This window comes from Misgurnus anguillicaudatus, chromosome 8 (assembly GCF_027580225.2).
Source record: "Misgurnus anguillicaudatus chromosome 8, ASM2758022v2, whole genome shotgun sequence".
Lineage (NCBI taxonomy): Eukaryota > Metazoa > Chordata > Actinopteri > Cypriniformes > Cobitidae > Misgurnus > Misgurnus anguillicaudatus.
This window is the reverse complement of record NC_073344.2, coordinates 6,192,036-6,209,571: the sequence shown is the minus strand read 5'-3', so window position 1 is coordinate 6,209,571 and position 17,536 is coordinate 6,192,036. Positions and strand designations below refer to the sequence as shown.

Here is a 17,536-nt window from a genome sequence, read left to right as displayed (position 1 = left end):
AGCCCATTTAGAAATCCCCTTAATGATAAAAATGCTGATGTCAAATACTTATTTTCTTATATACTTAATTTCCCAACTGTTAATAAAATTAAATAAAGTAAACAATTTAACAATCATTAAAAACTCTGGTATGTCGGTTGGTGTGCTTGCTTCTTGTTTGGTTTGGATTTAGATGAGAGCAAATGTATTCTATCCTCGATTAAGCAATGGCCACCGAGGCCACTGAGGTGTTAAAACTGTACTTTTTCTGTCATTCCCCTTATGTTTGGGAGCAGAATCAGGTTATCACTGCAGAGTTCATTTATGTGTTTCTGATTAGCATGTTGGCAGCTATAGAGGTCAGCAGACCTGTTATAAAGGTCAAATGGATGTCTCATGCTGGTCTTTTCTCTTTCAGGTCTGTAAATTGCATTGGTTGGTATGCTGTGGACAGCTTGTTTGCCGTTGGCCCACGGCGCTGTTTATTACGGTTTAGTGTCATCCCCATTCTTCTCACTTTCCCCACCTGCCGTTTTTGTCATCAGCTGTTAATGTGCCCTTAAATAGACACCGCTGTGCAGATCCAAATGGCAAACAGTATGAAACTATTGTGTTTCTTTCAACAGAGCAGCTTTTGACAGCTGTTATCTACTAATAAGCTGCACATATGGGACTATGAGACAATCATTAAACTTATGGATTGGTACAGGGTAAATTTCAATGGGAGTATAATGTGATTAAATCTCTTCACATTGTGATATTTAAGAATTTATTGAAAAGTTAAGTCAAGCAAATTAACAAAGTTGTTGTTATTGTCTGATGGATGCTAATATAGGTATTGTTATAGTTAATGTTATGGTTATTGTTAAGTGTGAACGGCCCTTTAAACATGTTTTAAGGCAGCATACAGTACTATAGGCATGCACCTGTGTATTTTGAACCTGGCATTATAGTACATGGTCAGCGCTGTTTAAATGGTTTGCAGAGTTGTTTTCTGTCTGGAACATTTGAAAGCAGATTCAGTTTTGGTTATGTTAGAAAGTGACTTTAAATTACTGAATTTAAGCCATTTTGATGTTTTGCAAGAACCGAAGGAGCGCAGGAATACAGCTCACATATTTATTTTACTCAGGACAGTCTGACGTTGGATTCCTTCTGGATAAGACAAGGTGATTCTTTAGCGTTATGAATTACATAACCGAACATTTACATTTAGTCAGTAAACCGTGAAGGCTGTTCCACATGCTCTCACATGAGCCTCATTCATTAATCACACAGCGAATTCATTACATAAGGCCAGTTAGGATAGATCACCCTTTACATCTTTGTTGATTAACCATTTAGAGTATGAGGAAATCCTTTTGGAAGGTGTAAAACGTCTTCTACCATCCCAGATGTAACAAGAATATGTCAAACACTATAGAATGATCCTACTGTTTGTCTCTGCATATTACTTGTTTTCGCACAAGCCTAAATTATGCTGATTGTGCTGACAAACTATCTTGTTTGATTTTTCCCTCGTGGCTCTTTTTCACGTCCCGTCCACTTTGGAAGTACAGCTGGCTTCCTGCTAGTTAATTATAGTTGTCTCATGGGACGGATGCCAAGGCACAGCCAGTCGTTTTTCTGTTTTGATGTGGAGAAGCAAAATGTGTGCCTGTGATTTGTACTTCCGATCTGTGCAGTAAAAACCTGTCATCGCTTGTGCGCTCTTTGCGAAACATTTGGATGGTTTTCGGGTTGTCAAACTTAGTGGAACATGTTCATAATTAATGTGATGAAATACACTGGAATTGACTCAATATGCCCAGCATAAACTATAACCAAATTAAATTAAAAAAAGACAATTAACCCCTAACGCATAATGTTGTCATCTGCCTTTCTGTTCTGGATTTGTGGTAGCAATGTGCTTTGAACATCTTAAATTTAGGTTTTGCAGAGGGGACAACTAGAGAGAGGGCGGGCCATGATATGTCCTAGAGAGACAAGAGGCAGAAACTATTTTAATTCTGCTCACAGCACACTGTTTAGATGTCAGCTTTTTCTTTATCTCACAGGTTGAGGCACAAGCAAATGTGGACGTGATGATCTTATGTCCTGAAAAAAATGATTCATTCAATTTACTTTGCAATTTAAGTTTTTTAAGGTAAGTGGTAGCAATCAATTTATTTATGCTACATTTACACAAAATATTAGAAAAACAAAACAAAAAAACTTTTAAATATAGCTTAAATAAATTGATTGCAACCACTTACCTTTAAAAGTTTGAACAAATTGAATGAATCATTATTTTCAGTTTGCAGGAAATGGAAGAACAGTACACTAGGCGGCTTAACTCTTTCACCGCCAGCGGTTTTTTTAAAAGTTGCCCGCCAGCACAAAAGTTTAACGCCTTCCAGAAAATGTTCTTCTTCAAATATCTAAACATACAATATATCAAATATTTCAAACAAAAAACCCGTTTCATCCTACCTTCAGTAGTTCTTTTGTAATCAGCTTTTGAATATGGGTAGGTTTCTGCAAAAACACCACATTTTGAGCAAAAAGCAGAGATAATTCCATTTTTGTGATGGACTTTTCATAGAGATCCCATTCAGAGCGATCTTTAAAACAGACACGGACATGCAGCAGCTTGTCATAGGGCAATACTTCCGGTTTTAAAAAGTTGCTGAAGGGCGCCACCTAGTGGATAATAGCGGTATTGCGGAAAGACGGAAATACTTGTCATTGGCGGGGAAGAGTTTTCTCTTGATTGACAAGATATCTCGTCAATGGCGGGGAAAGAGTTAATAATAGTGATAGACCGATATATCGGCGGGCAGATATATCGGGCCGATATTTGCAAGTTTTATGTGTATCAGCATCGGCCGATATGTGGCTGCCGTGTTCGCAGATTTTTAAGGCATTATTTACAGACCGAGTGCTGAAAGCCGCAAGCGATTGCAGGTCATGTGACTAAAACAACCAACCTTTCCATGACAACATCGAAAGATGGTTCCATAACACCCTCACCTGTTTTTACTATTTGTTAAATATAGTTTAAGTTCAATAAATGTTACTTTTTTAAAATTGAGACTTGGCATCATCATTGTGTCATTATGATGTAAATTGAGTGAGCAAAAGCAGTATCGGCTCCAAATATCGGCTCATGAAAATCGGCAGCCTGCATCGGTCATCGGCTAAGGCTGATGAAACAAAAATCGGTATCGGTATAGTCACTGAAAAATCCATATCGGTCGATCCCTACTTAATAAGATTGAGAAATTAGAAAATGGTGAAGCAGTTGGGCTTAATTGAAATCTAAATTGATGGATTAAATGTATTAAAGAGCCACACAGATCCAAAATCGAAAATGACCTGTATTGCAGTGTGTCATGTAGCTGTCCATCAATGTAAACAATATGTAAAGTAGTTAAACAAAAATTGCACGATTAATAAAGTTATTGGCTTCTAAAGTAGGGAGTCGACTCTGAATCGCTAAAACGAGTTGTCATATGGATTGAATCCCCTGCCTGTCTTTATCCACGTAATACCAACACTTCGCATAATAATCTTCGCCTACAGCCTTGCCCGGGAGAAACGAAAGCTATGACCTGCCCACAGAGACGTCAGCTAGTTAGTGTGTAAACATCAAATCACACTGTGTTTTCAGTTTGTGTTGTTTTCACTACCAAAGGATGAAGAATCAGTGGTTAAAATCACTTTTTCAAGGAAGATACCCATATGGTTCAGTACGCACTTTGTTTGGAACAACATGCGTCTCCTAACCACAACCTGTAAGTTACATACTTGCTCAAATGAGTGTAAAATGTTAGATTCTGTTGTTGTTGTTTTTATTGCTTGGATGAATGATGTTGTTGTTTAAACTCTTAATAGACTGTCAGAGAGTCACGTTAGCAAGCGGCTAACGCATGTGCACTAACTTAAGTGTTTACGTTTTTGCTATGGTTCGGTTAGCTTACATACTTGCTTAAAGGAATGTAAAATGTTAGTTTCTGGCGTCGTTTTTATTGCTTGGATTAATGATGAATGATGCCGTTGTTTAAACTCTTAATATACTGTCAGAGAGTCACGTTAGCAAGCGGCTAATGCATGTGCATTAACTTTTTGATATGGTTCGGTTAGCTTACATACTTGCTTAAATGAGTGTAAAATGTTAGTTTCTGTCGTGTTTTTATTGCTTGGATTAATGATGAATGATGTGTATTGATGTTGATAATGTCTTCTCAGTCAATCATGTTAGCACTAGGTCAATACATGTTGCACTATTGTTGGTCTGTGCCACTGATCTGTGGTCTGTGCGGAGACTCTGTCAGTTGACCAATCAGAGCAGAGTAGGCTACTGAAAGGTGTGGTTTAGGCAGAGAGTCGTTGAAAGGCTTCACACGAATCATTTGGGGATCTCTGAGAAAGGGGGTAATTTTAAAATTATATTTTGAGAAAATTACAGTGTTTTTTGACCTTGCATGCATTTAAACCTGTTGTCCGGGACAGTGATAGGATTCTTAAAGTTTGCATCTTATTGGCTCTTTGAGTATTTAGAATGCAACCTAAATGTTATGTTGTTTTGGATCCAAGTGCCTGCCAAATACATGTAAATTTAAGCAGACTGCCGAAAAAACAGTACTCCTGGTGCTGTTATGCTAAATTTAAACACGTTTAGGACACTGAAGCCAAAGCAAATGTCCAAACCAGAATATGACTTCCTTCAGTCTGTATTTAGCAAGGAAGATGGTAACTTAAAGGGGCAATATTTTTCTCATTTTCACAAGATGTAATATAAGTCTCAGGTGTGCCTAGAATGTGTCTGTGAAGTTTCAGCTCAAAATACCCCACAGATCATTTATTATAGCTTGTCCAAAATGCCCCTATTTGGGCACGAGTAAAAAAGTGCTGTTTTTATGTATGTACCTGTAAATGTAAATGATCTTTCGGTTAAAAATAGAGCTGATTCCTGTAAATGCAGTCTGGGACAATAGTATCTTTAGACGCATTAGTGCTACATCATATTAAAACCATTTAGAAAAGCTTTTTGGTGAAATTAACCAGTCAGTCAGTGACTGTGGGCAGGGCTTTGTTAGTGTTTGATATCAAATTAAAAAGAAAATCAAACAGAATGTCTAATGGGGATTAAAAAAAGAGGAGCAGTTGGTTATTTTTTGTTGTAGAGTGGTTTTGTTCACACAGTCACAACACACATTTATGTCCAAACACCTTGCAAAAGTGGATTTTGCATAATATATGGGCCCTTTAAGTCAAACCTCTGTGACGTTATAATTTGACTTTTTTGGCAAATGTAGCAATGATTCAAATTATCTTAATAAATCTTCAGTAAATTCATAATAATTTTTATGTTTCTGCCCATCAGAGTGTTAAAGAAATGTTACTATTCATCTGGTAATCCACACATTGTGGTTTACAGTAGGGTTGTACCGATAGACGATAGTATCGTGTATCGACGATCGTCAGACATATTGCTAAAAGTTAATGTTTCACATTAACATGCACATTGCGTGCTTTTCCTTGCATGAGAGGGTTTGTGGACTTCACTTTGCACAAGAGAGCTTGTAATGCGTGCGGATTCCTCCTCGCACGCACGTGGACTCAAAGCGCGCATCTTGGACTTTTGCTCAGACCTGATGCGCGGCATCGACTCCTAGCACCTGAACTTGTAATATGCGCGGCTCTGAGATTTCCTTGCACAAGAGAGGTTGTAAGGCACGCAGAGGGTTAAAACCAGCAAGTTTGTTGTTCCCACTCCCTGGCACGCAGGAAATTTTAGAGCGCCTGATGCGGATGGATTAATGTCAAGGTTGCGGTCATAACAGTGTTGCCTTTGCTTCTTTTTTTGTCCACCAATCAAGTGACTTGTCATAAATAAGTAAAAATGAAGAAATAAATAAATGAGTAAACTACTGCCCCGCCCCCTGATACTATTGTGTATCGGCGATCTCACAGGCTGACAATAGGATGATCTCTAAAGAGGGCCTATCGGCCAACACTAGTTTACAGCAACACCTGCTGTGTGGTTCAGCTGAGGTGAATGTGTCAGACCTCATAATTCTGCATCCCAAATGATGCTGATTATGCAAGTATCATTAAAATGATGCTTATCTCTGACTTTTTGTCATGTGGATGAGGGTTGTTTTGGCAGCAATGAGGCAGAGCACAGACAGGTTACAGAGCTCTCCGGAACGTCAAGTAAAGTGAAACATCTATAAAAAGTGCAGTGTTTGCTGAGTTCTGGACTCTGGTATGTTTCCTGTCAGATAAATAGACAAGAGCTGTCAGCTTGGCAGTAGCTCGATTAGATTTGTGACGGAAATGGGGTGAGAGGAGCAGGCAGGAGTCTCCTCCACTCCTCAAGAACTTATGTGACGTCCATCAAACCGGATTCTCCATCTCTCAGGACTCGCCCTGGTCTAAGACTGTGGCATTGCCTGACTTAAGATTTGTTTTTCACTGTGTCAGGTCTTTGAAAGCATGTGCTCCTAGGTTGAATAGCTGGGTGAGTGATCCTCTTGAATTTATCAGGTTTTACTGATGGTAGTTTGGATGGGACCAAACAGAAAGAATGATGATTCAGCCGAGCAGCTCATTATCCTGACAAGCTGGTCCCATAGCGGCAGCGACTGTGAAGCACTCATCGGTGTAATAACATCTTATTTTTTTCTCTCACAGCAGTGGCTCCAAGTTCATACTCACCTTTTGAATCTTACTGGCTTTGTAGCCTGCCAAGAGTCATCCGGGAACTTATAGTTGTTCAAGGCAAAGACTTCATATCTCATAGACAATTTCAAACTTTAGAGGTTTGCTAGCACAGAGCACAATTTCTGTTGTTTAACATAAATGATTGAGCACAACAGATTTAAGCTGTATTTAGACTAGCAGCGACTAGCAGTAGCAGAGCGACGCAATCTTATTGATTTCAATGGAAGCTTGGCGACTTCCGGCGACACGAGCAACAATGACCGTTGGCGACTGGATGGGGCATGTCCAGTCGCGCGACAAAGTTGAGAAATGTTTAACTTTATGCAAATTATGAGCAATTTTTGTGAGCGACAACCAATGAGAACAAAGCAATGGAGTTCCAAAACGAGATTACTCTGTTTTAAAAAATGTTTAGTTAAGAAGGCTTAAATCAAAACAAACCAACTGCAGTTTGATTGATATTAATTGAAATGCACAATCAAAAAATATGATTTTTAATTTTTTTTTTTAAAAGGAGTTATCTCATTTTGAAACCAAGCTCTTCATATGTTGATTTGACAAAAATGCTGAGTTTTTTTTACTGTGTGTGAAATCAGGTTGGGTCTTAAAGGGGTCATAGCATAGAACTTTTTCCATGTTTAAGTGCTATAATTGGGTCTCCCATGCTTCTATGAACCTAGAAAATGTGAAAAAGATCAATCCAGTAACTTTGTTTTGGTAAACCATTTTCTGCAAGCTTGTGGAAAAAAATAGGTAATTGAAATCTGGCTCCCCTTGTGATGTCAGAAGGGGATAACACTGCCCCTTAATCTGCACTATCCAACCACAGCACTGCCATTTAGTGCAGAGGGAAAAATAATTGACAGCACAATTGAGTTTCAATTGCAACAAACCACCATCATTTCGATCAATGTTTGCATTTCATCCGCTCATTTGCATAAAAAACTGCACATTTTTGCTTAGGCCTATAAAGTGGCAATTTTAATATGCTATAATTAATTATCTGTGGGGTATTTTCAGCTAAAACTTCACATACACACTCTGGGGACACCAAATAATTATTTTACATCTTAAAAAAATCTCCTTTAACAACAAGTATAATTTGTGTGGCTTCATAAGATTTGGGAGACTAAGCTGCTTTCGTTTTCTATACTGTAGATCAGTGATTCCCAATCCTGGTCCTCAAGGACCCCCTCCGAAAAAGTTTTAGATGTCTCCTTATTTAATATTTAAAACACCTGATTCAACTTATCAGCCTCCTTTCAAAATAATAAACATGTCTCCCTAACAAGCTGATGAGATAAATCAAGTGTGTTAAATAAGGAGACATCTAAAACGTTTTGGAAGGGGGTCTTCGAGGACCAGGATTGGGAAGCACTGCTATAGATTATAAAGTATTGATTTCAGTACTCTGTTTATTCAGAGAATGTTTCAGCTGTAAAGTAATAATGCAATGCTACTTTATATTTTAGACAAAAATATATAGATTTTGAAACCAGTATTATAAGCTACCAAGGCTGCATCATTTTGCTAACTATTGTTTGGAACTTTCAGTGTTTTTTGTGATTATTGATAGGTTTTAAAACAGACTAAAATGTGTATCTATCTTAAATCTAGCCTGCTTTTTGTGCATTGGTACAGTTAAAGTCATACATTTTTAGCTTTAAAGGATGTATTTCCTCATAGTGCAATTGCAGGGACTTTTTACACCTATCCAACATAAGAGCTTGTCCCACTTTTTCAGGCAACTACCTTCCACAAGAAGCCATCCTCATTTTTCATCCCTCAAGACTTATGTTTTTGCATTTCCTAACCTATATTCTGGGAATGCCATAGAGGCGGACTACAGATTAGGGTCAACAAGGCACCTGGGCAAGATGGATGTGTGTGGATAAAAGCGCTTGTGTTTCCTTTTAAGAAACTACTGTAGCAGACCTCTATTTCAGATACAGATACTACAATATGGCAGATTGGGGTCGACTGTGATGACTGTGCGGCAGGGATATGGGTTGTCTGGCTCATTTAAAACTGTGCTCCCCATCTGAGCAGTGAGGTCTAGAGAGAAATGGATTTGAAGTACTGTACAAGTGCTTGGTCCAAACTTTTGGAGGTTTTGTTTTTTTAGCAACACAATTTTTGACACATCTTGGAATGAGGAAGCCCAGGGCACAGTATTAACTTGTGGTTTACATTTAGTTTCTTCCTTTAGAGCATGAACATATGAATTCACTGTAACTAATCTTTTAAAGATATTACACTACTTGAAAGATGCTTTTTGTGACTTTGAGTGACTACAAAATACATTTTATTAGTATGCGTTTTCCCTAGGATTGAACCCATGACCTTTAATACTGCTAACACAATTATCTTCTAATTGAGCCAAAGGAACATATTAAAAATAAAGATATAAGACTTTGATACTGTGCCAACCTAAATGTTAAGTAAAATCAAGCGTAAAATCAAAGTAATTGGTGGTTTATCACTTAGGTCATATACAGTATTGTTCAAAATAATAGCAGTACAATGTGACTAACCAGAATAATCAAAGTTTTTAGTATATTTTTTATTGCTACGTGGCAAACAAGTTACCAGTAGGTTCAGTAGATTCTCAGAAAACAAACAAGACCCAGCATTCATGATATGCACGCTCTTAAGGCTGTGCAATTGGGCAATTAGTTGAAAGGGGTGTGTTCAAAAAAATAGCAGTGTCTACCTTTGACTGTACAAACATAAAACTATTTTGTACAAACATTTTTTTTTTCTGGGATTTAGCAATCCTGTGAATCACTAAACTAATATTTAGTTGTATGACCACAGTTTTTTAAAACTGCTTGACATCTGTGTGGCATGGAGTCAACCAACTTTTGGCACCTCTCAGCTGTTATTCCACCCCATGATTCTTTAACAACATTCCACAATTCATTCACATTTCTTGGTTTTGCTTCAGAAACAGCATTTTTGATATCACCCCACAAGTTCTCAATTGGATTAAGGTCTGGAGATTGGGCTGGCCACTCCATAACATTAATTTTGTTGGTTTGGAACCAAGACTTTGCCCGTTTACTAGTGTGTTTTGGGTCATTGTCTTGTTGAAACAACCATTTCAAGGGCATGTCCTCTTCAGCATAGGGCAACATGACCTCTTCAAGTATTTTAACATATGCAAACTGATCCATGATCCCTGGTATGCGATAAATAGGCCCAACACCATAGTAGGAGAAACATGCCCATATCATGATGCTTGCACCTCCATGCTTTACTGTCTTCACTGTGTACTGTGGCTTGAATTCAGAGTTTGGGGGTCGTCTCACAAACTGCCTGTGGCCCTTGGACCCAAAAAGAACAATTTTACTCTCATCAGTCCACAAAATGTTCCTCCATTTCTCTTTAGGCCAGTTGATGTGTTCTTTGGCAAATTGTAACCTCTTCTGCACATGCCTTTTTTTAACAGAGGGACTTTGCGGGGGATTCTTGAAAATAGATTAGCTTCACACAGACGTCTTCTAACTGTCACAGTACTTACAGGTAACTCCAGACTGTCTTTGATCATCCTGGAGAAGATCATTGGCTGAGCCTTTGCCATTCTGGTTATTCTTCTATCCATTTTGATGGTTGTCTTCTGTTTTCTTCCACGTCTCTCTGGTTTTGCTCTCCATTTTAAGGCATTGGAGATCATTTTAGCTGAACAGCCTATCATTTTTTGCACCTCTTTATAGGTTTTCCCCTATCCAATCAACTTTTTAATCAAAGTACGCTGTTCTTCTGAACAATGTCTTGAACGACCCATTTTCCTCAGCTTTCAAATGCATGTTCAACAAGTGTTGGCTTCATCCTTAAATAGGGGCCACCTGATTCACACCTGTTTCTTCACAAAATTGATGACCTCAGCGATTGAATGCCACACTGCTATTTTTTTAACACACCCCTTTCAACTAATTCAACTAATTGCCCAATTGCACAGCCTTAAGAGCGTGCATATCATGAATGCTGGGTCTCATTTGTTTTCTGAGAATCTACTGAACCTACTGGTAACTTGTTTGCCACGTAGCAATAAAAAAATATACTAAAAACCTTGATTATTCTGGTTAGTCACATTGTACTGCTATTATTTTGAACAATACTGTAGTCTCTTCATAGCAGTCTTTGTCTGAATGGGAAGACTCTTGTTAAATTAAGAGAGAGTACTGGCAGTTTCTGTGAAATACTGTACAGGAATAATTCTGTACAATTTCTGTTTGTCTTCGTGCCGGTGAGCCCCAACCCACTTTGAGCAGTGACTTTTCCATCCTTGTATTATTATTCATTTACACTGTTGGGTTGCGAATTATACAGTATACTATATGAACCTCCTCAAGATTCTGATATACCTTTATTTTAAGCATCAGTTTATATTTCTCATTAAACATCTCCAGTTGCTTATAAGGATTTCATGGTTGTCCGAGTGTAGCTAAAAGCCTATATTTAATGTCTTATCTTGGTTTAACTTATCCCACCCTCTCTCTTTCTCCGCAGAAATATAGATATCAGGATGAGGATACCGCATCGCCTCCAGATCACAACTCTCCTCACATGGCAGGGGATGTGCGCCCTCCTGAGCTGGTTCAGGTATCGGAGAAGAACATCTCACAAATCGAGAATGTACATGGCTATGTTTCCCATTCACACATCTCTCCAATGAAGGTAAAATATCACAGCGATCCTTTTGGTCTTTAATGCATTTCTGTGCTGCATGTCATCTATTCTGTGTCTATGTGTACTGTGTAAACATGCAAACATTTTGTGTGTGATAGAATCTCCATCAGTGTCATGTTTACAAGCGCGCACACACACACACACACACACACACACACACACACACACACACACACACACACACACACACACGCATCACATTAGGGGGATTTAGAGGAAATAACCAGATGCATCCACCTAAATGTAGAGCATCAAATTTAAATATTTTAGTTAAGTGTTCAAGAAAGTCCAGCATCTTTCAGACAAACACATCTGGAGATTTTTTGTAAATGTCCTTGCTTTCCAAGCTTATAATGGGAGAAAACCGGGATCAAGGAAACAACTTCTGACTTTGAAAAAAGTGAATCCGTCTTTCAGAAAATTTAACTGCACGGTTCCAAGAGGTTAATGGTGTTTTTTTGTGGGTAATCGATTAGGGCTGCAACGATTAATTGTGTGTCCCATAAAAAATGCCTCGTAAATCGATTTTGAATCGATTCTGTGTTTTATGGACAGCTTGTGTGTGTGTGTGTACTACGGCATTTGGTCAGTAGGAAGTCCTTATCAATCTAAAATCATTATGAGTCGGAGTCGTTTATAAAGTGCATTTAAAAAAGCAACACACAAAATAATTCAAAATATTATTTATTATCATGAAAAACCTGAAAAAATTTTAAGAACAGCGATATAAATATTACAGTAGACATTTACTGGAATAACTTTGTAATGCTTCTTCTTCTGTGGCACAAAGGGAGTTTCTGCATGAGAGCGCCCCCTGGCTTTGGGATGTACCAGGATTTCACTGTAATTCATTAAAATTCATTAATTGAGAAAACGCACATTTGCATGCATAATCGTGACAGCCTATAATCGATGCAATTTTGTACGAAAAATATCCATATTTTTAACGTTATAAACATTATTAGCTTCCGGTAACGACGCCATCTTGGACTTGCGTAATTCACAAGAGTCACTGCGCAATGTACCTATGGCAACCAGCGATCACTACACTTAAACTCTTTTGTGAATCGCATAAGTCCAAGATGCTGTTGTGTGATTAGTGATTGAGAGGGAGAGAATGTGAGTCTTCCAGAATGAATTAAAATGAATAATTTAAGAATATATCAGATTTGAGAATAATATGTGCATATTAATAAGCATTATCAGATTGCCATAAATATTTGATCTAATATTACAAGTAGGCTAAAATTTTATTTATAATTGAAATGCCAAAATCTGTCAAGCTTTCTGCTACTTTTCTCACTTGTTGAATGACTCTTATGAAGCTAGGGATTGATGATGAGGGATAAATTGTTGACTATTTTAGTGATGCTTTAAAGGAATAGTTCAACCAAAAATGAAAACTCTTATTTTATTACAGGCCGGTATCCATTTATTTGTTCTGTTAAAGGCAGGGTATCTAATTTTAAAAAATGCTAACGGTAGCCGACTAGCAAGGAAATCAAGATCCCACCCTCCATTCAAATTGCCAACCAAAGTCACGCCTCCTCCAAAACACATGATCACGCACAGACCAGACGTCCACATCTCATGTCTCATTCACCAGTGAGAAAACTTTGCAGTACAAAGTGAATAACATTACCAAAATAACCAACATAACCAACTTTTTTACATCAGAATTAGTTAAAGCACACTTTCGGTTGTGTAGCCATAATAACTATATCGTTACGCTAATCCGTAAACGAACACAAATTTCATAAGCAACACAACGTTTCATCAAAATATCTGAATCCATCTCAATACAAACATATCATGTACCTACATTACCAAAATAAACAGTGCAACGACGCTTTCAGACCCTTTGCTTCCTGCAGCCGTTTGTATCTCGTGGTTAAGCAGTCAAGTTACCGATGTTAATTTGGGGTTTTTGCTCTTTGCTGATCCAGGCAGTTTTTGCTGTTGTTGTCTTAAAAGAGGTCTTTCGTTTTGTGGCTCCCGTGCAGGTTGTCAATTCAGTAGGAAAGTTTGCCATTCTCCCTCTGTTTACAGACGGGAGGTGAGTGCATGTGAATACGCCGATGACGTATGGTGTCTGTGTGAACAGGCTGCACAGTGGCATTCAAATTACACTTACGGATGAGGGACAAAAGTGGCAACGTCCGTTTGGACCGAGATCTATGATTTGTTGAACATTTTTTGGTTCTACGCCTTTCATGGATGACATAAATTTCTACAAATACATTTAAACAACTTTTCTTTTTTTAAACAAGTTTTTTTTTTACCTTAAAATAACGTTTCCAAAAAAGTTTCAGTCGTTCATCCACTCGAAACAAGGTGAACGGCACTTTCACATTTGGTTTGCAGCTCTCTATCGGCCAAAACCGCACTAAAGAAGTTTCCAACCGTCGGGTCGCCGTCCTGTAGTTCAAGTGAAAACTACAAAAACTTGCTTTACGGCAGACCTACAATCCAATCAGAGCCATCTTTGCTGCATTACCCCCCAGTCACATTAGCTACAAGAGACAGAGCGACAGGCTACCATTCATTTTCAATGCGAGTGGCCGTTTGCCAGTGACAAGCAACGAGCTCGCCATTGAGCGAGCAAGGCGGGGCCAAAATAGACAAGCAGGCAATTTTATGCAAATGCTGAGCGATGCGACAAAGCGACTGCCAATCGGAGTGAAGAAGCAGCTGTAGATCTGTGGTCGAGTCTGAGAAAATAATTCAAGATGGGCGGAAAATGCGTATTTATGTATATATCTGATAAGTTTGGCATTTTATCTAATATATTTTGTTACATTTATCGAGAAATAAATACTTTTAAATCCAAAAACACCGTTCTTGTAACTTAACAATACATCTAAAGTGACTTTTGATACCGCTTTTAGAAACTAGCCAAGGAACGCCCATCAATCGAGTGCGTGTCGCTCATTTTGTAGCTAATGTGACTGTAGGGTCAGGCTAAATTATTTCCGACAGTGGTAATGGACAATTCCGCTTCCAACCTTTAGGGGGAGCGAAGAGTAAAAACTCTTTAGTGTTGCTTTAACATAGTGATTGCAATCAGTATGTGAGGTGACTTTTAACCAGCATAACTAAAAATGTTTCTGGATCAAATCAGATACCCTACCTTTAAGCACAAAGAAAGAGATTTTGAGGAATGTTTGTAACCAAACCGAACAGAGGCCCCATTGACGTCCATAGTATTCTATTATCCTACTATGGAAGTCAATGGGGCCTCTGATCAGTTTGCTTGCAACCATTCCTCAAAATATCTTTCTTCGTGTTTATCAGAACAAAGACATTTATACTGGTTTGTAACAACATGAGAGTAGTAAAAGATGACAGTGTTTTTATTTGTGGGTGAACTATCCCTTTAAATAACATGATGACAGCATTCAGTGCTGTTTGTTTGTTGCTCGAAGCATTTCTCCTGCAGCCATACACATGCAGACAGATGCCTTCAGCTATGCGTGCTGACGTTTTGTGCCATCAGCACTGTCTTCAAGATAGCGTGTCTAGTGAAAAACAGCTCATCCTCTCGAGACCCCTAAATCCCCCTAAATAGTTCCACTCTTTGTCAAACAGTCTTATGTAAACACCGTCTTAAGCAACATGACTGAACCCAGGTCAGGTGACCCCGAGACCACCTTAATACTTTACAGACAGACTGAATTTCCCAATGGTTTTGTACATCCCCGAACCAGGAACAATTAAAAACCATGCTGTGCGTTCCAAAAACCCTGCAATAAATTGTGCGGCAGTTTTTAAAAACCAGAATCTCCTGCACAGAGTGAGCAGTGCTGATGTTTGAAGAGCAGTGCTGGGCTCAGTCTCAGTGAGGCTTTCTGCATGCCGACAGAGCAGCGCCTGACAAGCCCTGCCTGTCACCTCCTATCAGTCTCAGCTGCGCAGAGCGCAAGCTAATGCTCCCTGTCCACATACACACACGCATGCATACACATACTCTGACATCACTACGAGCCAACATTTTGCCTAAATCAGTCCATGTGCTCTAGGCTGATGGAGCGCTCTGGATGCTAGATCGCCCCCCTCTCTCTCTCTCTCTCTCTCTCTCTCTCTCTCTCTCTCTCTCTCTCTCTCTCTCTCTCTCTCTTCAGTATGTGAATGTGTGCATTATACCGCACACATCCACCACAATTACTTACTGTATTGTCCTTCCTATAAGCAAGATATGTTAGCATTTTATTTATGAAAACACCCTTGGGTAGTTCAATGCCATTAAGATTTAAATGCTAATTCAAAACAATTTATTTCAAATCATGTTGATCACATGACCCATGCCTGTCCTTGTTAGAGACTGCAGTTGTCTTACTCCACCTTGTGGCTATTTGAAGCTAAAATGTGTAATTTAGCTTCAGCATCAAACAAATTTGCTAAAATCTTTAAAAAAATAATATGTTTCCTTTTGGAGAGACAAAAGAACAGTATCGCCCTCATAATGTGTCTGGTTGGTCAGATGAACCTATGAACAATGTATACTGGTTGTAGACTACACTTATTGTTGGTAAATGCTCTCATTTATGGTTGTCTAAAATGCGTCTGTTAATGACTAAAAGTAAATGTGATGTAAATGGATTACTTGTATTTGTCTCTGAATTAAAGGAGAAAATACGGTATTTAAATATAATAGAACAATACTTCACCCTTAAATTTAGTTGAAAAGGAAATGCTTTTTAGATCCTGTTAAAAAAAAAGTGATATCACACGTGTTGCTACAGTATGCTAAGGCAGTGGTTCTCAAACTGGGGTCCGGAGCCCCCAGGGGGGCCGCGAGATGGTGCCAGGGGGGCCCCAGTTTTATGACATTTTATAAAATACATTAATTTATCATGAATTCTGTGAAATTAAACCTAAAAAAATAAGGCAGCACTACTTTGTATAATTTAATGTTTTGTTTAATTAAAATGTGAAGTTGTAGAACTGTTTTTTGTCATACATTTTCTTTGCACCTTACACAAAGAGGGCTGCACGCTGAAAAAGTTTGAGAACCACTGTGCTAAGAGATTCCTGTAAAATAAATAATAATTGTCAGGTTTGATCAATTCTCACGTGAATCAGATATTGCTTCACGTATTCTCTGCCTTGAATGACGATAACATGACCACACTCTTTCTGTAGCACGCAACACATGAAGCACATGCCTCTGGTCAGGTTTCTATTTACAGAACGTTCTACTGGCAGTCAAGACACAGAGATGCACCCATCCAGAGTAATGCATTGTTTAACCTTTCGCTTCAGTGCCACATAGCCTGGCATCTTCAAAAACAGGTGCACTTTAAATGTATGATATTTATTATCGATCATAGATGTCATTTCCATTAAACATTTAGCTTTTTGAAGCTCTTATCGTGAGTATGGGGTTGTGGTATGAATGTTTGGCTTTAACTCTCAGCACAGATGGAGCTGGCATCTTGTGGCTCCCCATGTCCCACAGTTGTAACGTCCTGTAACTGGCTTGTATACCTGCAAAGGCCCATCAATATATCAATACTCAAGCACAGAAATGTTCCCATGATTTTTTTAGGATAAATAAATATTTTTTTTTTTATTAAAGCACCTAGAGTAAGTAAAATATGTGCATGGTATTACATTTAGTATGTTATAAAATACTGATACTAATTAAATAATAATTAGGGCTGTCAACAGATTTGCTGTCCCCAGTGCTGTGTGTACATTTTTTGAGGATCTATTGACAGAAATGCAACATAATATACAGGTACATAACTTGCATAATTAACCATTATGTTTTTATTACCTTAGTACGAGCCATTTCTATCTGCTGTACATACACCACGGGTCCCCTTACATTAAAGTCGCCGCCCTTTTTCTAAAGTAGCCCTAAACGAACATTAGGTACTTTAAGCAACAGCTTCGAAATGGAACGGTTACGGCAACATGCAAGTATGCTGTCACACTGCCGTAGCTAAAAATCACTAAGCAACCGTTAACAGGACAGCGCAACGTGGCATAAATTTTATTGAGATACAAAAAAGGCATTTAAAAAAGCAAGAGGATTGCTTTTGGCGATCTTTTGTCAGAAGAGGAGTTTTTACTATTGTATGATGTAAGTAAGGGATAATGTACAGGTAGTTATCGCGAAATAAGCCCCGACAGTGTGATCAGGACCCGA

The 17,536-nt window shown here is 38.5% G+C and overlaps 1 protein-coding gene across 14 annotated transcripts in view; it reads left to right on the top strand.

Moving 5' to 3' along the window:
• The window catches only part of dlg1a (discs large MAGUK scaffold protein 1a), a 181,635-nt gene that overhangs the window by 53,363 nt on the left and 110,736 nt on the right, over nt 1–17,536 (top strand). For all 14 annotated transcript variants that reach the window (XM_073870188.1, XM_073870187.1, XM_073870192.1 and 11 more), the window contains one exon: nt 11,203–11,370. In XM_073870188.1, coding sequence (XP_073726289.1) covers nt 11,203–11,370 — 168 coding nt within the window. The remainder of the gene's footprint in view (nt 1–11,202; nt 11,371–17,536) is intronic.